At 42.0% G+C, this 22800-nt stretch overlaps 1 protein-coding gene and 1 long non-coding RNA gene across 2 annotated transcripts in view; both read right to left on the bottom strand.

Annotated features, from left to right (window-relative positions):
* Positions 1–2310: 2310 nt before the first annotated feature.
* HTR1F (5-hydroxytryptamine receptor 1F) lies at positions 2311–3857 on the bottom strand. The gene has a single exon (XM_063127597.1). The coding sequence runs from the start codon at positions 3855–3857 to the stop codon at positions 2736–2738; it is 1122 nt and encodes a 373-aa protein (XP_062983667.1). The 3' UTR covers positions 2311–2735.
* A 7768-nt stretch (positions 3858–11625) lies between these two features.
* Positions 11626–22800, bottom strand: part of LOC134399527 (uncharacterized) — a 115514-nt gene continuing 104339 nt past the window's right edge. Inside the window, exons 2-3 of the long non-coding RNA XR_010025502.1 lie at positions 14016–14112; positions 11626–11652 (exon numbers count right to left, since the gene is read on the bottom strand). This is a non-coding gene — a long non-coding RNA (uncharacterized LOC134399527). The remainder of the gene's footprint in view (positions 11653–14015; positions 14113–22800) is intronic.

Here is a 22800-nt window from a genome sequence, read left to right as displayed (position 1 = left end):
AGCAAGAAGCTACTATGGGCTGAAGGAGGGGGGATGTGGTCTCCTTGAGCAGGGCAGTCAACATGTACTTGGACTCTTACTAGAACATTTTCTAATGCTCTTTGCTTCCAGATTACTAAAACTGGCCTCATGAAGTCTAATAGCTTCATCATACCAGGGTTATACTCTGCAATCACTGCGAATTGCATGCAAAGGACTCTGAAGTTTTCCAGTTTATAATCTGCTTTGACTGTGAGGTACTCCCATGCATCCTGCTTTAAATGTGCTATAAAGCCAAAAGAATCAACCTATTTTGCTACCTGTTTAGGAGTGAATCATTTGTTGTTTTCCAAGTGGCCACTGGGGCACAGGAGGAGGATTTGATATGGTTAAAGTACAAATTTAACAAATGCTTACATCTGCGTAAGTTTTAAAGATAAAGACATCAAAATTAGCACAGTAATAGGTATTAAGGAGAGCTTTAAGCATACCCAATTTGAATCGGATTGGGTCATCCGTTGAATTTTTAATGATTTTTTTGTTTCCCCCCTTAAACCCTTTTCCTGGTATGCAAAGGATCTTAAGAGAGCTGCCACCCGGGGTGTGATTTAGCTAGCAACAACAACAACAATGACAGCTTTATGCTGTAGGGGATAATTCGAGGGAAACAGGTACATGGGATGAAGTCTTAACATGTTTCATGGGCAGAATTCAGAGGGTTTCGTCAGAAAGTCTTGTAGTCTTAAAATTTTTTTTTTTAGAAAGTTAGTTCTGTGAACTTGAGCACCTGAGGAGACAATCTTATGCATGTTTAGATAGAAAAAAATCCCACAATTCCCAGCATGCCCAGCCAGTTTAAACTCCCAATCTAAATATGCATAGGATTGCGCCCTCATATGCATATATGGGACAATGTGGTCTCCAGGATGCTGCAGTGAGCTTTCAGTTAGAGTTGCAGTAGTTGTACACAATTGGTTATAGAATTCTTTCCCCAAAGAAGCCCTGCCAAAACCTAGTCTTATATACGCCTTTTAGAGGATGCTGAATATTTTTTGTTTCCAACAGAACTATTAATCATATTAACTGGTCATACAACAATATTTGCAACAATATATTATTTTTGTCTTCTGAACTATGGTTAGTATATTTTATTAAGTGTTTTGGTGATCTAATCCTATGCTTGTTAACTTTGATGGAAGTCCTGATGTTTCAATTGTTCCATCATTTCATTTCTGCCTTTCTGTTTAATTTTGCCTAACAGTTTTGAAGTATTGACACTGGGGCATTTTTCCTCTTCTTTTCTTTGTTTCTGGAATTGCTGATCACTGCGGGATGACAGCCCTAGTTAAGAAGAAGAGAGTGTGTTTTAAATAATAACTAGGTACTGTGTCATAGGTCCAAATTTCAGTCAACTTGACAAGCTGAGTACTGATTTGACTACTTCAGTATAGATGGAAAGCACACCAAACCCCCAAGAAACAACATCTCACCATTTGTGGTGAGTCATAAGAATTGTTTCTGGAAGTGTAGAGAACAGGTGAAGTGGCCATTTCCCTGAACTTTCTACTGACTAGGGCCACTGTGGTAAGACAAACAGTTACCATGAGTCTCAGCAGAACAGTGGCACCCTAGCATGATCAAATTGGGATATCAATCAGGTTCATAACGACATCATCTCCATTTGAGTTATCCCATATCCCAGGCTGAGAAATAATCATTTCAGATATCTCTGTACTCCATTAATGAGAGTGGTTTTACTTTGGTCTAGTGCTGGTACGTATGGAAGTGACTTGACTGAACCCTTAATTAAAAGGTCTGTTTCCCACTTCCATTGCATGTTTTCTAAATTAAATCCTTAAATATATTTTTAATAATAATAATAATAATAATAATAATAATAATAATAATAATGAATGTATTTCTGAAGATCTGGTTTTAAATCTCTATAGCAATCCTTAAATTAATCAGTGATTCTATGATGCAGCACTGGGAAAGGCTTATGCATCCTCTTAATTTTATGTTATGTTCTAGAAAACAGATGCCTGCTTTTCCTTGGGAAGACTTCTGCACTCCTAGTTGTGTACTACAGCACCCTATCATGAATACACAAATCTACTTTCTAGATGAACCCAAAATATGCCATATGCTTACCCATGTGCTTAAAATGTAAGCACGTCTACTCATCTGGGTAGGCGTAGATCCTTTCTGTGCATGTCATTCCTCCTCTTTCCAATAAATATAATGGCTAAAGGTTACATTTTAGCATGTTGACAACATTCACTGTGATACGCAAATGATACAAAACAGAGATAGTCAATATGTAGATGCCTTTCTTAAAAACCACAGCATGTATTCTTAAAAGTAAATATATAAATATTAGAGATGCACTCCAGAAAAAGGTTTGGTGGAGCTGGATCTTTGTGTGTGAGTGTGTATATGCGTGTGTCCAGATTTCCGCCCAACATCTGCCTCCAGAAATTAAACATTCCAAATTATTCTAGCATTTCTGGGTAAGGTTGAGGCAGTGATATTACAGGCTGTGCTTATGCCTCCAGAACTGTTGTGGTGCTAGAGATGCATGCATGGCCTACAATATCCTTGAAACTTTCTAGACTCTCACTGGAACTTTCTGGATTCAATTGAATTCTCCAGTAGAGTGTGACATGGTTCCACCATGGGCAGAACTATGAATCCATTACCAAATTCTTTCTCAAAGCCATTCTCTAAATTGACCAAACAGTACATCATCCCACCCCTCAAAGAGAGCTTTTGCACTGGACAAGTTTCTGGAATGCTTTCTTGAAATCTTCATTAAAGATGGTGTAAATCAGCGGGTTAACAAGTGAATTGATATATCCCAACCATGTCAGAAAATTGGACATTTCTTCTGAAATCTGACATCTTTCACAGGTATTAACGACCACCTCCTTCACAAAGAAGGGGAGCCAGCAAATCACAAAGGCACCCAAAATCAAGCCCAGGGTAGTTGCTGCCTTGCGCTCTCTTGTGGTTGAAATTCTTTGTCTCCTCCATCCTTTTTCATTTTTGGACTCAGAGTCGGGGCTTCGCAGGGAGAGGTGGATTCTTTCCAAATCTCCTGAAGGGTTAGATCTTTTATCTTTCGTGCATGATGCTGTTGAAGCTAGCCGACAGCTTTTTTCACCTGCTTCCAAGAGGCCCTGTCCATTGACTTCCTCTTTGAGAACCCGGCTCACGCTCCTTCTGTGAAAAGTCTTGGCTGCCTTGTATATTTTGTAGTAAAGGATCAGGATCAATGCCAGGGGGATGTAAAAGGCTCCAAATGTGCTGTAAATGGTAAAAACGATGTGGTCGTGCTTAATGATGCATTCATCATCCCTGCTGGCTGCCTGGTGCCTCCAAAACAATGGCGGCATTGAGATGAAGATGGAAATGATCCACACAATGGCAATCATGATGCCTGCATGTTTAGGCGTTCGCTTCCTAGCATACTCCACAGCATCTGTGATTGCTCGGTAGCGATCCAAAGCAATAGCTGAGAGATGTAAGATGGAACAGCTACAGCAGGTGATGTCAACGCTGAGCCAAATGTCACACATCACCTGACCCATGATCCAGGTCTCTTTGACAATATAGACAATGCTGAAGGGCATGACTAAGATGGCAACCAGGAAATCAGTGACGGCTAGGGAGCAAATTAAATAGTTGGCAGGATGGTGGAGCTTCCGTGTCACAATTATTGCCGTCATGACCATAGAGTTAATGACAGTTGTCATTACTGCTAGCACAGAAAGGGTAAGAGAAACCAGAATCTTGGATGTTACTTTTTTACGTTGTTCTTCTGATGTATCATTTTGTTCCAGTGTATAATTTTGTTCAGTAAAGTTTAGGAAATCCATGACTCTCTTCAAGGCTGTCTTTATCTAATGAAGACACCTGTAGGAAAGTAAACGCAGTTTAGAAGGGGGGACACACACTATTCCATACATCTTCCAAGAATCTCATAACACAGAACAGATTTTTACTTTTTGCATACCATATATTCCCCACCACTACTATTACCATATTTTTGTGCCTCTCACGGAAAATATTTTTGTTATCAAATTGCTGGCAGTAGTGATCCTCTTTCTCTTGGATGTAAGTCAATTAATGCCCTAGTTCAATGCATTTAGAATTACATTATCCTTAAGGTGAAACATGTGATGCTAAGCATGTAATGTCTGTTCTGTTTTCTTCTACGTGTGATATTAAGTATGTAATTGCATTTAATGTGTCTGTTCTGCTTTCTTCTGAATAACAGCTGTGGTGATGGGCATCAGGACTGGGTCTGTGGCACACATGGACTGGGCTTTAACCCCTTCCCACTTGCTGCTATTCTGATGAATCTCTCCCCTTTCCTACCCAAAGCTGCTGTTAGACACGGGGGAATTTTCTATTGTCATCAATGAAAGCTTTCTTCATACAGCAGCTGGGGTTAGAATGGATTTTCTTCTGGACTGCAGCAGCAATAAAGGGTTAATCCTCTACCCCACACAATGGTCCTAATACTCTTTGTGTATATAAATAAAATCCACATTAAATCCAATCACAAATTGTTTGGCTCTCACTCATGTGCTCTTACCTTGGGATTGTGTTTTCCCAACTATTCCCTTCTGATACTGATGTTGTCTGATGACACTGAGGGTCTGTGCTTTCTGTCTGATGATCTTGTAGCTCCTCTGGTTGTCCTTGGCTCAAGCTGCTCTGGTGGCACAGAAGGTCTAGTTAACCTAGGCAGGATCTACACTACTGCTTTAAAGCAGTTTATAACAGTAGTGACAACTATTAGGGCCGAGGACACAGCCCATATACAGTTTTCAAACCATTTTCAAAGTGTCATATTCTGCTTGGTGTAGATCTAGCCTCTGGTTAGCCTACTTAGGGCAGGGGTAGGGAAACATTTTCCGCCCAAGAGCCAGATTGCCAGCTAGGAAACTTCCTGAGAAAGGCACATGCCAGCAGAGGGAATATCCAGAACCCAAAGTGGGCATAACTACTCTACCCTCTCACACGTATACACACACCATTCATCCCCCCTACACACACCATCACACACATATACATACACATGCACTCTTCCCATGGATCAGCTGAGGAGAAAAGCTTTAAATCCAATGTGGATGAAAATATATCCACTTCCCCTCCTCAGTTGATCCTCACTTATCAGCTAAAGAGTGGAGAGGGTCCAGTCTTCATCACACCATGGTGGAGATGACTATTGTGATAAGGAAGGGGACATGGCCTGCTGGAGTGTTTTGGTCCAGAGTCAGGGAACTTCACACATCACATTAGGCCCATAGGCTATAGGGTCCTCATCTCTTACATAGAGGAAATGGGGAAACCTCAGAATTTGAATGGTGAGTTCCATGACCAATCACATGTGATTAGGCCTTTGCTTGTGTGTCAATACACCATGGATTTTGAAATGAAACATTGTAGGTGCTGTTCACCACTCTACAGGTGTGGGACTATATATTTTGGGCAGGTCCTGCACCTACCTTCCCACCCTAGTGTTTGTTGGACTGAAGCATCCTCTTAACTTTATATGACAGTAAAGAATTCAGAGGTAGATATAGAAGGTGCTTTGCAGCAGGCTTGAAACTTCCTCAAGAATTTAAGGAAATGTCTGGAAATAATTTCCTCAAGCAATTCCTAAATCCTTTCGTGAACTGCTATATTTGAAAGCAAACAGGGTCACTATGGTTTTTGCAAATTCACAGTTGTGCAATTCTTACCAAAATGTAAACAAATAGAGATGGGAAGACAATCAGAAGCAACACCCAAATATCTCTAGGTACCCCAAAACAGCCCACTATATGTGACCAGAAGATGGCTTTCTGGTTGTGATAACTGATCCTGAGTTAACCTGGGCCAGTTCTACATCAAGCAGAATATAACACTTTGAAAATGGTTTTCAAATGGTATATGGGATGTTTTCATGGGCCCCAACTGTTGTCAATACCGTTATAAACCATTATAAACCAGTAGTGTAGATCTTGCCCTGCACTTGTATTGCAGTATTTTAGGAACACAAATAGTGTCCTGCTGATCATACCAAAGGCCTATCTAGTGTAGCATTCTGTGTCATACAGTGGCCAACCAGGTGCTTCTGAGGCGCTCAGAAGCAATGGAAGAAGGCAATAGTCCTTCTCTGCTGTTGCCCACTCGCTGCCCAGCAACTGCTATTTAGTGGTACAGTGCCTCGGAACATTAGGGTGGCCAAGTACATACTGTCAAAAAAGAGGACTAAAAGGGACACAGAATTGCACAAAAATTGCATATGTTAATTGATATATATATAGATGCAAATTTAGAAATAATTACTACAATTTAAATAGAAATACAATACATCCCACCATAGTGGGGAAGATGGTGACCTGTGTGCCTGCTCAGTCTGCTAACCTGTGCTAACTCTTGATTGGCTACTACAAAGCCCTTGTTCTCCCTTCTGATGATTCTGTATCTTTAAACTTGACTTGGACTGGGCAACTCTTCTGTCAGAGGATGGTCCTCTGACAGACCTTCAAATAGAGGACTGTCCTCTATAAAATAGGACTTCTGGCTACCCTATGGTAAACATGGAAGTTCTGTTTAGCTGCTGGTAGCTACTGAAACTGTCTAGTAGAGGAAAGTAATGAATATTGGATAGAGCAGTGGTTCCCAAAGTGGGCGGTATTGCCCCCTTGGGGGCGGTGGGATTGCATAGGGGGGCGTTAAGAGGCAAAGGGACGGCAGGGGGCGCTGGCGGGGGGCGCTAACAGGCAAAGGGGCAATAGGGGTGCTCGAGGTGGTCTCTCCAGAAGGTCCTAAAACCCAGGGACCGAGCAGGAAAGAGCGGCAAATTCAGCTGCTCTCCCCACACCGCTCCTGCTCAGGAAGGACTTTCTCACTCATGCAGCTGCTCTCTCCTCCTATCTCAAGCCCACAGTGGCCTCACCAGAAGTAGAGGCTGGGGGAAGCGCCCACAGGAGGCAGCAGAGTGACGAATTCAGCTGCTCTGCCCACTCTTCCCCTGCCTAGGAGGGCCCAGGGCTTCTTTCCTGCTGGAGCCACCGCCGCCTGCTCACTCGCTCCCTGCTCCCTCCTACAAGCTGCCCCGGCAGACCTCTCGCGATAGTTGCTGCACAAGGCGGGAGCAGCAGCCCTGCAGCGGAGAGGAAGGAGCATGTGGAGGGCAGCAGAGCAGCTGCCAAGAACAGCAGTCAGCCAGCAGGCTGGGTGGGGAGCAGGACTGCTTGTGCTGCTGCAAGGTATCACCAGGCTCCCTTCCCCTGTCAGGAGTTGCAGATTGGGGCCTCTGAGCTGCTGCCCTCCTGTCGTAATCAGCCCGGCAGCTATTGTGAGGCTTGGGGGGAGGGGGGGTGGAGAGCGAGAGAGAACGAGAGAGAGAGATGCTGTGCGTCTCTGTGTGTGCTCCCACCCCCCAAAATCTGGACTACAACAGGATTGGGAGAGAAAAGAAAAGGGGGAGGGAGAGAGAATCACAATTCCCCAGGTCCTTCCTGGCTAAAGAAGATTCAGCAGCATCTTTTCCCAGAATGCTTGCTGAAACAATTCCTATCTGCCGTTGCTTATTTCAGGGTGTCCAACCCCCTTTTTTCAAGCTTTCTTTTGGTAAACATGGTATGTGTGTATCTTGTGTCACCATAAAAACAGAGCTGCAGCACAATCCTAAGTATGTCTACTCAGAAGTAAGCCCCACTGAGATCAATAGAACTTACTCTGAGGTAAATGTGCATAGGATTCAGCCTGAAAATGAAGAGAGGGTGAAGAAAAGACAGGAGAAAATGAATTGTAGAAATAGAATAGCAAGGTAACTGTGGGATATTTAACCATATTTAAAGACAATAAGTACAGTAAAATTAGTGCCCCTCTACTTCAGTCCCAGCCAGATTGTCCATAAAAAAGCTCTGTACCAGGTGGCAGATAATTAATTTAAAATTTTAATTAAAATACATTATCCTTTCCTATAACAAAATGGTGCTTACTCCTAAGTAAGTGTGTTCCACTGAAGAAGGAAATCCTATTTGATTCTTGTATTCATGCTAGTGTGACATGATAAGTTAAAGGCACAATTTTATGCATGTTTAGACAGAAAAAAGTCCTTCAACTCCTAGAATCCCCTCTAAATGGGAAGCACCTGCCCCAGGCTTGCTGAGGGAGGGAGGGAAAAGAGAGCGAACGCCTCTGTTTGCAGCCAGCATGGCAGGGCACACCAATTGGATTTTGAATAAAGTATTCAATTAATTGTTACTGTTTCGAATTTTATTGTTATTATCTTCCTTGGTGGGTCGTTGAAAACCACTATTCTGAATAATGATGTTTATAGTGTAGGGTAGGGGGGCGCTGGGCATGAGTTTGTGGAACCAAGGGGGCGGTGACCTGAAAAAGTTTGGAAACCACTAAAGCCTTGTGGCTGGAGCAATATACAAGACGTGATCTTTCCAGCTTGCCCTTCCAGAAGGGTAAAGCTGGAAAAGTATCACTGCCTTCTGACAAAGTATGCTTATGTCCATCTCTGCTAGCCAAAGTGGGAACTGCAGAAATCTCAGTCTCTTGAAGCAGATGGTAGGTTTTCTTATCAGTAATGTGGAGAGTTTGTCTAGTCATTTCTGACCTATTGTTTCCCCTCCACAAAGATCAGCTATGTGAAGGTCAGCGGGGTGGGCAGAGTTGAAGGCAGTCCTGCTTCTTTCTCTTTCAAGTAGCATTTGGGCACTGAGCCAATAAAGGGGAAAAAACCCCTGGCCATTCAATAAACAAGTGCTTTCGTTTGTTCCTTCCAGCTTTCCAAAAGCAGGCTAGTATTTTTTGTTGTTTGATTTCTTGCACATGGCCCTCTGAGAAATGAGTCCAAAGTAAAGGTATGAACACTGGCACTTTTTCTAATTGACTTGGGGAAAATAAATAAATAAATAAAAAGTCCCTATTTTAGTTAGTAAAGGGGGGGAAAGACAACCAGCAAATAATTAAATGAATAATGGCAATAGCTGTTGCATTCCTGACTGTTATCACTCGTTCATTACTGGCTCTTAGAAATACATTTAGGTAGGTGTATATTCTACCTGTCACAGCGAACATTAATGCGCAGGAGATCTGTTCACAAAGAACAGCTATTTGACATACGGAATGTGCTCATTAATTGGTTCAGCTAAACATTAGGCTGCTGTTGCTTAAGCCATGCCTCATTCACTTGTTTTACAAAAATGTGACTCATTTTTTTTTCCAATTTAAAAAAAGGATCAGGTGCACTTGTATCAGCTGTTACTGAAGAATGAATTAAGATAAATTCATGGAGGATAGGTCTGTCAATAGCAATTAGCAATGATGGCTAAATTGGACTTCTGCATTCAGTGCCATAACTTCGAAAGCAGATGCTGAAGATAAACACAATGGGAAATGCTGACTTTCTTCTTGTGTAATTATGCATGCAAACTTGACTTTACCATTTTAGCCCTTTGGTGGATTTCTGCTGCCTTGAAATGCCTCGATTATGTGGACTTAATTCTTTGTTAACCCAATGCCCTCTTGACCTGATGTGTGATCCCAGGTTCCCTACAATGAATTTTATGTATCTTGGCCCCATGTTTTGTTTTGTTTTTGCCAAAATCCCATTAGCTTAGCACAGGTGTAAGTAGCAACCATTCCTCCCACATGCAAGGTACATGATGTAGAAGTATCTGCATATTAGATACTCAGATTGGGGAGTGGTTCTGCAGTGAGAACACATTCAGTAGCAATCTCTTTAGCAATATTTTGAACATTTATGGCAGCCTTCCTCAACCTGGTGAACTCCAGATGTGTTGGACTAAAACTCCTATTGGCCAAGCTATTCAAGAGAAAACATATACCCCCCCCCCAGATTCTGATGGAGTGCCTATATGAAGAACCAGTTCTGCTTTTTAACACGTGGTCACCAAAAAACCCTACTAATAATTCATTTAGGAACAACTTGAAAACAGTGAGACTTTATATGAACGCCTTCCAATAGTTCTTTATTTTTCTATAAATTAAATCCCTGTATAGACTGGAGCTGCACTGAAGTTTCTTGAATGCGTGTCAGCCAAAGGGCAACCTCATCTGTAGATAAGCACAAAGAAACAAATTTAGATCACACAGCTAAGCTGCAGTGCACTGGAATATTATTTACCCTCCCAGCTTTGTAGAAATGTGCCAGTGAAGGCCTTCTGGGTATAAGCACCAAGAATAACTATAAAGCTGCCTGCATTTATAAACCAAACATAAGTCAATCTACTAAGAATAAGAAGGGGGTGGCAGGGTGGGGGTTGGGAAGAAAAGCTCTAAGCCCACGGCCTGACTTGGCCACCAGGAAAAGTGCTGTGATAATAATAATCTACTTGGATTCATTGAAAGTGTGGGTGGAATCCACATCTCATTTCAGTTAATAGTTCTGGATAACTCCCAAACTGGTAAACAAGACTTAGGAGTTCAATTGTAATTTCCTGTCAATGTTCAGACGCACAGTCACTTTGTGATGTGGCTGCCATCATGCTGTTTTGTGCAGAGGGAAAGATGTGAGGACGCCTGTTGAGCAAGGTGTGCAGCAATGTGGCATTCCACAGTACGGAGGTGTATTGTCCCTTAAGTGCTTCTAGGTGAGGCTTTTATGGTGCAATTGGCCTGGCTCACTCATGGAATGTTATAGGGTGTCCCCCCCCGCCCCGGACAATGTTGTCTCCCATGTGCAACAGTCCTATGTTTTCCTGTTGCTTCTCCTGTGGTTTTGCTCGCCACAAAAAATCTGTTCAAGAGGGACAGATGGAATAGCTGTACAGTGCCTTTGGACTGGTCACGTTACGAGCTGTCCATCTGGAAGTACCCTCAATGTGCAGACATATGCAATATCTGTCCGTGAATATGCCCCGTGAATGTGCCTCAAGGAGCATGAAGACCATACAGCTGGGTTCCCCGTGAGCTGCCTGAGATGAAGAGAATAGGCTGATCAGGGACGGATCTACACTACTGCTTTAAAGTGCTTTATAACAGTTATAAAGTGCTTTAATTGCTTTAAAGCGCTATAAAACTGTTATAAAGCGCTTTAAAGCAATAGTGTAGATCCGGCCCAGATCTAGGCCTAATCTACACCAAGCAGGATATTGCGGTATATAAAAGGCAGGAGCTAGACTACTGCTTTATAGTGGTATTGAAGTGCACTGACAACTGTTGGGGCCCATTAACACACACCATATACCACTTTCATAGTGCTGTATCCTACTTAGTGTAGATTAGGCCTTAGTTTTCCTTCCTACCTGTCCCTGCCTGCCATGTGCCACCCATTACCTGCCCTAACCATCCTGCCATGGTTGTATTTGGTTCTCTCTCTACTCCCTTTGCTTGCTCTCATATGGAGCTGCTGGATTTTAGCCCCAGTATATGGAGAAGACGGTTGCACTCTTAGAGCTAAAAATGCATTATGTCCATAGTTACATTCACAAGATGGACAAACACAGTTTATCAAATAAAGGGTTATTCTAATCAAACCTTTTCCTGAAGCTCCATACATCAAGGTACACATCAGGATCCTGTGTGATGTGATCCTGGTTCCAGTCTTAATGCAATGGGCTGTTTTGAGTTGCATAAATATCCTGCTGGATTCTTTTGCAGAAGGGTTGTGATTGCTTCTTACTGTCCATTCTGTAATAAAATGGAGGGGGAGAACCTCAATGCATTCCTTTATCTTGAATCTTCTCATATTTTCCCAAGTTGCTCATGGAGATATTGATATAGGCATATTATTTTCCCTCATATTGGTCTTTGGCAGAGTGGTCAATGTGTGGCCCTTGAGATGTTTTGGCCTACAATTCCCATCAACCCCTCACCATTGGCTATGCTGGCTAGGCCTGATGGGAATTTTAGACCAGGAATGGGCAGATGGTAGATCTCCAGATGTTTTAGACTTCGAGCTTTATCACACCAGCGTAATACTGTGCAATCACTGCGAATTGCATGCAATGAACTCAGAAGTTTTCCACCTTATAATCTGCTTTGATTGTGAAGTACTCCCATGCAGCCTGCCTTAATTGTGCAATAAAGCAAAAAGATTCACCATATTTAGCCCCTACATTTTGAGCGTATCTTCCGAGCCGCTGCTGTGGTGCAGGAGCAGGATTTTAAAGAAATGCTTACATCTGCATAAGCTTTAAAGATTTGTGTGTGTGTGTGTGGATCAACACTACTGCTTTTAAAGCGCTTTAAAGCGCTTTGAAAACGTTTTGAAGCCTGTATATGCAGTATGTCCTGGGCCCCAACAGTTGTCAAAACTGTTATAAAGCGCTTTAAAGCAGTAGTGTAGATCCCCCCAAAGACACCAAAATTGGCACAGTAATAGATATTAGGGGAGCTTTAAGCACACCAAATTTGAATTGAATTGGGTCATCCGTTGATTTTTTATGATTTTTTACATTTCCCCCCTTAAACTCACTTCCTGGTATGCAAAGGATTGCTGCCGCCCGGTAGCAAAAACAACAACAACCGCGAAAGCTTAACGCTACGGGGATAATCCGAGGGAAGCAGGTACGTGGGATGAAGCTTTTCAACTGTTAGCCTTCCTGACCATTGATCATGCTCGCTGGGGTTTGAGGAGTTGAAGTCCCAAACTTCTGGAGATGTACCTTTTGCTCACTCCTGTTGTAGACCAAAACATCTGGAGGGCCACAAATTGTTGTTATTTAAATTTATGTGTAGCTTCCCACTGCAAAAAAGCAGTCTCAAAGCAACACACACCACAAATGCAGAAATCCATAATTAATATAACTGACCCCACTGCAAATCAATATAAATCACAATTATCATAATGATGCAAATAAAAATAAGCACTATAGAAACATAATCTAAAAGACAATATAATATGAAAAGTCTTCATCCCAGAAACAGTTGGGCCCTAGTGAATGTCCAGATGCCTGGAAAAATAAGTAAGTCTTCACCTGATGCCAAAGAGATGACAGTGTTGGTACCAGGTGAACTTCCTTGGAGAGCATCTTCTATAAATGCAGGGCTGTCACAGAGAAGGCCTGTTCCCAAATTGCTACTCCTTGAGGCACACAGAGAAGGGCCCCAGAAGCTGATCTCGGAGTCACAAGTTGCCCATCCCTAGTTTATGGGAAAGTTTCTAGTAAGGAATACTGAATGATGTGTGTGTAAGCAAATATTGCTTTTTTAATTTGAAAATTATTTTTATTACATTTGTATCCCACCTTTCCTCCAAGGAGCTCAAGGCAGTGTGTCCTTACAAACCTCCTATAAAGTCGATTAGGCCTGCTTGCAAATTAATGAAGAAGTCAACCAGTGTACAAAAAATGCAAGTTAAAATGGATTCACAGGAACACCTGCCACCTGTACTGATTCTGTGCATAATGACATTCAGTGTATATTTCTACACATGGAATCCAGAGCAATGGCTTTGCTTTTGTGTTCTGTGTGCAAGAGGGAGCTGTGGGACATGTACTAGCTGTTATGCAAGCACAACATTCCTTTAGAACTCAAAAAAAGAGAATTAGAGTCCAAGATTGCGTGTGTGTGTGAGAGGTAAATCTATGTCTAAGATTCCCCTCAGCTTTTTGTGTGTGTGTGTGTGTGTGTGTTTTACGAATGTGCTAGAAGAAAAATGTTTCTGTTTTAAAAATGTTTTAAATGAACTTTAAAAAATAAGGCAGTTTAAGCCATTCAAGTGGCAGAAAATTGGACTCCTTTGCTTCTTGACAGTAATATATCGAATGACATTTATAAAATGCGGTCTCGATGAATCCCTGTATTTTTCCACTTCAGAATGAGCAGACTGCATTTTCAAAGTCTCAAATGAAAGCCATTTTATTTGTGCTGTTTTCTTTCGAGGATAGTTTTACTGAAATAAAGCTGCACTCAGTCAGTGTTTCACTGAATCAGAAGCAAATGACTGTGTGCAGGTGTTTGCCTGCAGATTATAATTCTGTACAGTGTAAAACTCTGAAGTGTTCTTGTTTATACCTGCAGTTTTAAGACAATGCCAAAAACACACACACCTCAAGTCAATCCTTTCCACCTTTTCTTGTTTGTGCATTATAAAACACTCATATGGATTATGATCACAGATCTTTCCTAAAGTAATAGAACAAAGTCCTGAAAACAATTACAGATAAAGATGCATTTTTCATAACAGTCAATTCTGTCATTTTTGCTTATCTCTAATTTCATTTTTAGAATGGCCTAATATATTTCTCCTGGCTTTTTTCTTTTTTATAGAATAAATTATGCTTTCTTCTTAAGAGCATTTGAAGCATAATTCTATCAATACATACAAACCATTAATTACTGATCAGCAAGAACAAAAGCTTTTCTTATTTAAGTTAAAAGAATATTTCAGCACATATTTGCTCACTCTACTTCCAATCTAAATTTATTTCTGCAGTCACCACTTTTTCCTATTGCTGTGTATCTGTGTGTGAAACTACTCTAGCCATTCTAGATAAATTAGGATTAGGCACTAAGAATTGGGATACAGAAGTGGATTTGTGTACTCCTTTCCCCATGCCAATTGTATGTCTACTATGTAGATATTGTTGGAATGGGAGCGAGGGGATTTATGCAAGCGGTGTGTGAAAGGGCCACATGCTTTCTGAGGGACTGGGTCATTCATTCAGTATGCTAGGACCCACATAGTTATGACCTTGTCCTGCAAAATTCATACCAGGCTTGTGGACCCATATAACCTCTATCCAGGTGTTCCGAAGCTGAACCAGGCAAAGGCATGAAGAGAAGGAGCACTCCAGTCCTGCCCCTCTTCCTCATTGCTTTATTGCCCTCAACTTGTGGAGGGTGACTGTCTGAAGAGGAGAGCCTACCTGTCCATGGTGGTTCTCCATGAAACCCAGAACGGGGATTTTCCAGTGTTCTGGCTAGCATGGAGAGTCTCCACATTCAGAGGAGGCTCTCCTTTTCAGTCAGTCACCCTCCATGACTTGAGGGCAACAAATGCTATGAGGGAGAGGGATGGGGCTGGAGTGCTCCTTCTCCTTGCACCTTTGCCCTATTGGGCTTCAGAATGCCTGAATAGGGCTTCTGTGTATGTAGAAAGGCAAATGCTGGGGTGTATGGGTGTATGGAAGTATGTGTTACCTGTTCTGCTGTTCCAGCACCTGGTACAGGGATTGTTTGACAAAAGCATTATTGTAGCTGCTGCTTCCAAAGCCTGATTCAGCAACCAATGAAGGTTTTTCTTTTAAGTCCATTTAATTCCCAAAATAAATAAAGTATAAACAATACCTTTTGATGTTTCTGAAGGTAGACATAATACAGTATTATAGCAAAGCGAGACTATTTGCCACTAAAACTCACTTCTGTTGTTTAATCTGGGGGTGAAACCAGTGTGTATGGGGGGTGGGGAGAGTTGGATTGCAGTGGGGGCTCCCCACTGCTCTGTCCTTTGATACAGTAGGATAGCCTGGAAACTGCTACCGTTGCCTCTCAGCAACTGCGACCTGTTGCAGATGTCTCATTCTGCCTAATGGCTGTGTTTCTGAGTAAAAGGGTTCTGGGATCATTACCTAGATACATGCAACTGGGAAGAGGTGGAAATTGGGGGAGGGGGGAAGTGGCTATTCCTTTGGGATGAGTGAGATACAATGGGGAAAAAACAACGACTGGGTTTAGCCATAAGGGAGGAGATGAAAATTCAAACTGATGAGACAGCTTTGGAAAATACCTCTCAAACTACACATGGTTTCACATGGTTGTTATGAGGGGAAACTCGGGTAGGGAAGGAACAGGAGTGATTATGAGGATGTGTTCTAAGGGAATACACCCAAAGAAAGAAGAAGAAGAAGAAGAAGAAGAAGAAGAAGAAGAAGAAGAAGAAGAAGAAGAAGAAGAGGGGAAGGGAGGGGGAGAAGAAGAAGAAGAAGAAGAAGAAGAAGAAGAAGAAGAAGAAGAAGAAGAAGAAGAAGAAGAAGAAGAGGGGAAGGGAGGGGGAGAAGGAGAAGGAGAAGGAGAAGGAGAAGGAGAAGGAGAAGAAGAAGAAGAAGAAGAAGAAGAAGAAGAAGAAGAAGAAGAGGGGAAGGGAGGGGGAGAAGGAGAAGGAGAAGGAGGAGGAGGAGGAGGAGGAGGAGGAGAAGAAGAAGAAGAAGAAGAAGAAGAAGAAGAAGAAGCAGCAGCAGCAGCAGCAGCAGCAGCAGCAGCAGCAGCTGCTTAAAGCAGTAGCTACTATGTTTTGAATTTGTTGTTGTTTATTCGTTCAGTCGCTTCCGACTCTTCGTGACTTCATGGACCAGCCCACACCAGAGCTTTCTGTCAGCTGTCACCACCCCTACCTCCCCCAAGGTCAAGTCTGTCACCTCCAGAATATCCTCCATCCATCTTGCCCTTCGTCGGCCCCTCTTCCTTTTGCCTTCCACTTTCCCTAGCATCAGCCTCTTCTCCAGGGTATCCTGTCTTCTCATTATGTGGCCAAAGTACTTCAGTTTTGCCTTCAATACCATTCCCTCAAGTGAGCAGTCTGGCTTTATTTCCTGGAGTATGGACTGGTTTGATCTTCTTGCAGTCCAAGGCACTCTCAGAATTTTCCTCCAACACCACAGTTCAAAAGCATCTATCTTCCTTCGCTCAGCTTTCCTTATGGTCCAGCTCTCGCAGCCATAGGTTACTACGGGGAATACCATTGCTTTAACTATGCGGACCTTTGTTGTCAGTGTGGTGTCTCTGCTCTTAACTATTTTATCAAGATTTGTCATTGCTCTCCTCCCAAGAAGTAAACGTCTTCTGATTTCCTGGCTGCAGTCAGCGTCTGCAGTAATCTTTGCGCCCAGAAATACAAAGTCTGTCACTGCCTCCACGTTTTCTCCCTCTATTTGCCAGTTATCAATCAAGCTGGTTACCATAATCTTGGTTTTTTTGAGGTTTAACTGCAACCCAGCTTTTGCACTTTCTTCTTTCACCGTCATAAGGCTCCTTAGCTCCTCCTCACTTTCAGCCATCAAAGGGGTGTCATCTGCATATCTGAGAATGTTAATGTTTCTTCCTGCGATTTTAACTCCAGCCTTAATGTGCCAATGTGGGAGAACCCAATATTCTGCTATTTTTGACATGGAAAAGAAGACTTCATTCTTGCTTGAGAAAAGGACAGGAGAAGTCTGCTATTTTAAAAGCCAAGCCTGTCATTCAAAGCAGAATGGTGTACATGATACAAAGCGACCACCCCTCTGGCAAGTCTATTATTTTCCAAATCCCTTGACCTCTTCCTCTCCTCAGATATCACTTTCAAAATTATAATTAGGCTCTAGAAGCCAGATGGATCAACAGGTAGTTGTTTAAGCTGGGAGGAAGGAAAGAATGTCAGTATAGTTTACTCCCAAATTAGCACACATCTTAGTTTTGATGAGCCAGCAAAGACAGTTTTTTTGACATTGTTTTGTTATAGGCAGCATCGAGACAGCCCAATAGCTTTTGACCCATAGAAGCCTAACTCTACCATGAGGGGTCTTATGGAATGCCCCTCCCTCCCCTCCCCTTTCTCTCTCTGTGTTGCTAAAGAGATAGCCCACTACTTCCACCTTTGCTCCCTGAACTGCTGCGGAGATACAGATTAGTAACACAACCCCTCCTCTCCCTGGCAGATCTACTAGGTTGTCAGACCTCCTTCCTTCATCACCCCCACTTTTCTGGAGAACCCAGCCAGCTTTTCCCTGCTCCTTTTTCTTTTTCTTTCCCATGTTTGTGTGGCTCCAGGGAGGTAAGCATCTCTCTCTCTCTCTCTCCACCCCCCACCCCCGCTCCCAGGTTCAGCTAGGTTCCTTGCTGGACTCCTTCCCCTCCCCTGCCAGTCCCCACATCCACTTCCCTCTTCCTCCTTTCATAGGTTATCTACTCAACCAACCTCTCAACACCTAAAGACAAATAGTACAATACAGGGTTACAGATACTAGTGTACAAATGTGACATCTTTACGACAGGGATAAATCAAACATGCAAATCATATTTATTTATTTATTGCATTTATATACCGCCCCATAGCTAAATCATGCATCAAAGTTGTACAATGGACTACAATTGTAATGGGGAAAAATGATTTAGAAATTGCACAAATGTGGGGGTGGGGGGGACCAAAGATGCCCTTTGGGCCCTTTTCAACTAAAGATGGTCCTGAACATGCTCCAACAAGGCTAGGCCATTTAGTTGAAGAGAGTTCCCCCCCACTCCATGTATCTCCTAGAACAGGAGTGCAGAACCACTTGCAGCCTGAAGGATGAATTCCATTATGGAGGAGTCCTTGGGGGCCACATCCCAGTGGTGGGTGGGCCCAAAGGCCAAAGAGGAAGGACCAAAGTACCAAAAATAACAGCATATTGTAGCTTTAAGCTCTTACTGCCAATACCAAAGCCTTAGGAGAAGCATTTTGACCTTTTAGAATGGGAGGGGGGAAATCACACAAAAAGTGGGAAAACATTAAACCATTGGTGATTGGGGCAAAAGGGGCAGGGCCTTCTGGAGAAGCCCCGGAGGACTGGTTTGGGACCCCCAGAGGTGTTTACTTGTTTATTAAAACATTTGTATCCTGCTCTATATCACTAGGATCTCAGGGTGGCAGTACAGATAAAATTATACAATAGAAAACAATAAATGTGCACAGCTAAAAACAAATTAAACCATTAATCAAGCTAAAACCAGTACAGAATTTAAAAGCAGCAAAACCAAAAACAGTTAAAACAAGGTGCCATTTGGGTGAATTTAACCATTAAAGGCTTTGTTAAAAAGCCAAGTTTTTACTAGGTGCCAGAATAAAGTCAGCGTTGGTGCCAGTCAGGCCTCCAAGGGGAGGGCATTCTACAGTCGGGGTGCCACAAAAGAGAAAACCCTCTCCCATGTCCCACCATAGCATATGTCTTGTGTTGGTGGAACATGGAGGAGGGCTCCTCCAACAGATCTTAAGTCTCGGGCAGACATATATAGGGAGAGGTGCTCCCTCAAGTATCGAGGTCCAAAGCCATTGCACCCCTGCCCTAGAAACAACTACTATTTATTTATTTTTATTATCACATTTGTATCCCACCTTTTTCCCCAACTTGCAGGGAACCCAAGGCAGCTCACATGATCCTCCTCCTCTCGATTTTACCCTCAGAACAACAACCCTGTGAGGTAGGTTAGGCTGAGAGTCAGTGACTGGCCTAAAGTCACCCAGTCAGTTTCCTAGCCAAGTGGGGACCAAAACCCGAGTCTCCCGACTCCCAGTCCAACTCTTTAACCACTACACCACACTGGCTCTCTAGCATTTTTGTTTTCTTCCACAGGCTCTTCTGCATGGATTGTGGCCCATGTTTTTATACCAAAATATTCTTTTGAGCATTATTTTATGCTTTGTTCAGCCAGGTCTAAAGGCAATCTTTTCTTTTCTTTCTTTCTTTCTTTCTTTCTAGAACTGGGGGCGGGGTGCGGCATTATACATAATTTCATAAGGATTTAAGAAGAACCCAGCGAGATTGGACCAAGGACCTATCTAGGTCAGCATCCTGATTCACACAGTGGCCAACCAAATGCCAAGAAATGAGGACCAAAGCCTTCTTCTCCTGCTGTTGTTCCTCAGCCTTTCCAAGCCTTTCTGTCAAGCTGTTTTGTTTACATGACATTATTCCATACAAAATTTTCTTAAAACATTCAAGGAAGTACAAGAGTGCTAAAAATAATTCTTTAATATAAACAGAAGGGAGAGCCTGCACGTTATCTTTAGAAAAATCTTGACAAAATCTCACTCGTGGATTCAGTTTCAGACACGTTGATTACTAAATAAGGCATTTCTTCCTACAGCACTTTGCCGCCTAATTGTCATTCCTGATATGAAAATAACTGACTGTCACAAAAGCATCTATCTCTTGAATAATAACTTCTGACACTTTTATGAGACTTGACATAAGGCCTACATAAGGCTGATGGCTTTAAAATTTAAGCAGATTATTCAGAATTAATAATGAAGGACTAGTTTTAATTACTGTTTCGGTTCAAGCCAATGTACCTGCCTAAAACAATTAATTCACTTTTTAATGGGGCCAAGACCCAAAAAACAAAATTCTGAATATTATTAAACGTGCTATGTATTTCTTGAAAGAAGGCAGAACTTTATATGGCTGCTGACAATCTTATTCATAGCAACTCTAGAGGATTTTCTGAATTGTCAACTGTTGTGCGAGAAATTATGCAAATTTCCAAGTATCTGACCTTCATTTGTAAGAGTTCAGTCAAGGTAAGATATTGGCAATTGACTATGGGTAGTGTCTATGCTTTTAAAAAGTTCTCTCTGCTAAATGCAATTAAAAAGCAACTCCTGTGTCTGGTGTTTCCAGTGTAAAACACCAGACATTCATTTTTTGAGAGTTCAAAAAATGAATGTTGTTTTTCAACCACAAAATACATTTTGAAAAATAAAAATATTGCTTTTCTACTGCCACTTAAATTGAATTATTATACGAATGTATTTGCAGAGATAAATTCCAGAACTTTGTTCAAAGGTTGTTTTCCTGCACACCTCTACCCAAAAGGAGATGCCCATTATATACTGACTGGGTTTGGATGACACAATAGTCAATAGTTGATTAAATAGTCAACTGTTGATTAAATAGTCAACTGTTGACTGTTGTGTCGTCTGTTGGGGAAAAAAACACACCACGGTTGATTATTTCCTAGAAATAACCAACCCAAATAATCAACAGTGTGTGGAGTTGACTATCTGTACAACCATTGATTATTGTGTCATCTGTTGGGCTCTGTTGACTATTTTACATGCCTACAGAGTTACGAGGCAAGAAGGGCAGAAACCCCTGCCTCTCTTGCCCAGCGGGACTCTATAGGCATGTGTCATTCATCCCAGGAAGTGCATGGGGAGCCACTGATCATGCCATCCCTTTGTGGGGTGCTGTGATCATGCACTTCCTGGGATGGGGACATGTCGTCCCTGGGTGGGGCACTGCCACATGTCAATCTTGGAAATTAAGATGGTGTTCAAGGTCATCACATTGCTTTACAACATGCCGTCCTCTCAGGATATTTTTTTTTAAAAAAAATCATGAGGGGCCTGGAGCCTGGAGGGCACCTTTGGCAAGAAGTATGCACTCTTTCTCCACTGTCATTATCCCCTTCTTAGGGCCAGGCTGTTAAATGATTGCACTGTCTGCCTTTAACTGACAGTATAAAGTAAGGACAGTTATATGGTGATAGACCATTGAAGATCTTGCTACAGTGTTTTTCTTGATAAAAGAAAACAAAAATGTGGGGAAAGGAAGACTGAGAGCTTTTCTAAGTGAGGCTTTTATCCCACTTCTTTACTGAGGCTTCTATTTCCAGATTCTTTGCAGGATTAAGATTGGCTCCTTTACATGTTTCCCCTTCCCTAGGGTTTTTCTTTTTCTGCCTTTCTAGATTTTCATTATACAAGCACTAGATGGCGCTGTAGAACAAAGGAATTTCACAATTATGCGAGACTCTCATTCTGCCATTTCTAAATAAAACCAGACTTTCCCTGTTAGAAACAAAAAATGCAATAATGGTTGCAAAGAACAGGGGAGGCCCTGGAGGAGGAGGATGTCATGTAAAGGACCCTCAAACTACCGTGAGTGAGCAATCACTAGCACACAATAAAAGTCTTGTGTAGAAGGGCTCTGAGAACTGTACTGTGTATATTATTACAACTTGCCATTATGTACAAGCATGACTCATAAACCCTTCAGTAAGGATTACGGACTCACAATGGACTGAATTAAAAAAAAACACCTCCTGCCCTTTTCTACTTTCCCCACCATGTTTAATTTGACTTTTGTAGTGTTTTAGAACAATAGTTTACAGCTTTTGAGCTGTAGTGCATGATACACATATTCTTTCTCAATTTCATAGTAGTCCGTTTTGTTCATGGGAAAAGGGAGGAAAGAGAATTCCATTCTTCTCTCCTAAACCCAGGTCTGTGGGCATTCTTGAGGTCAGTAACAATGGGGTGCTCCAGACCTAGAGGTTCTTTACATTTTAAAAAAATTCCCACTGCCTTACCTGGGCTTTCTGCTTCCACCTACTTTCTGGGATTATAATTGGCTAAATTACATGGGCGACCACGTGGTTTGAACGGAATACTTCCTCTCTCTGCATGCTGTATTCAATTTAACAAAACAGTGCCTTGTAGTGGTGGAATTATAGTGAAACACCAATTTTACATGGGACCAATTTTGTGTTTGTTTGTTTTTAATAGCTGATTATATCAGTGCTTTTTTAAAAGTGGGATAAGGGCGGGGGGAGGTGCAGGAGACATCCTGGAAGTTGACGACATCTTCTAAAGGACCTGCAAACTTCCGTGGGTGACCAATCATGAATGTGCAATAAATTTCTAATGTAGAGAAGCTCCTAGTCATACTTAGTGTACACCCATTGAAAATAGGATTTCAGTTGGTCATGACTAAGTTAGGTTCCCTTGATTTCAGCGGGTGTACCATATGTTCCTATACTAGAAAAGGCAATGGTGGTGAAAATATGTACAAAAAAGAACCCTAAAGGCAACCACCGTAGAAACAAATTCAACACATTGAATTAAATAGACATTCAAACAATTATTCTACTCCAAGTAATTTTTTACTAAAGTAACCACTTTACAATACAATGCTACTGCCACATGTATAACATTTCATTACATATCCATGGTATTCAACACCTGTGTAGCATTTCCTCATATAACATTTGCATTTAGTATCCAGACCCATCAACATTCAACGGCATTGTCCGATGTGGATTTAGTTGAAGTATAGCTAATTTAGCCTTTTGTATATTGTATAGATAAAATTCCGGAAG

Source organism: Elgaria multicarinata, chromosome 5, assembly GCF_023053635.1.
Source record: "Elgaria multicarinata webbii isolate HBS135686 ecotype San Diego chromosome 5, rElgMul1.1.pri, whole genome shotgun sequence".
Lineage (NCBI taxonomy): Eukaryota > Metazoa > Chordata > Lepidosauria > Squamata > Anguidae > Elgaria > Elgaria multicarinata.
Note: the sequence above shows the minus strand (reverse complement) of the source record. Positions and strands in the feature narration are given on the sequence as shown.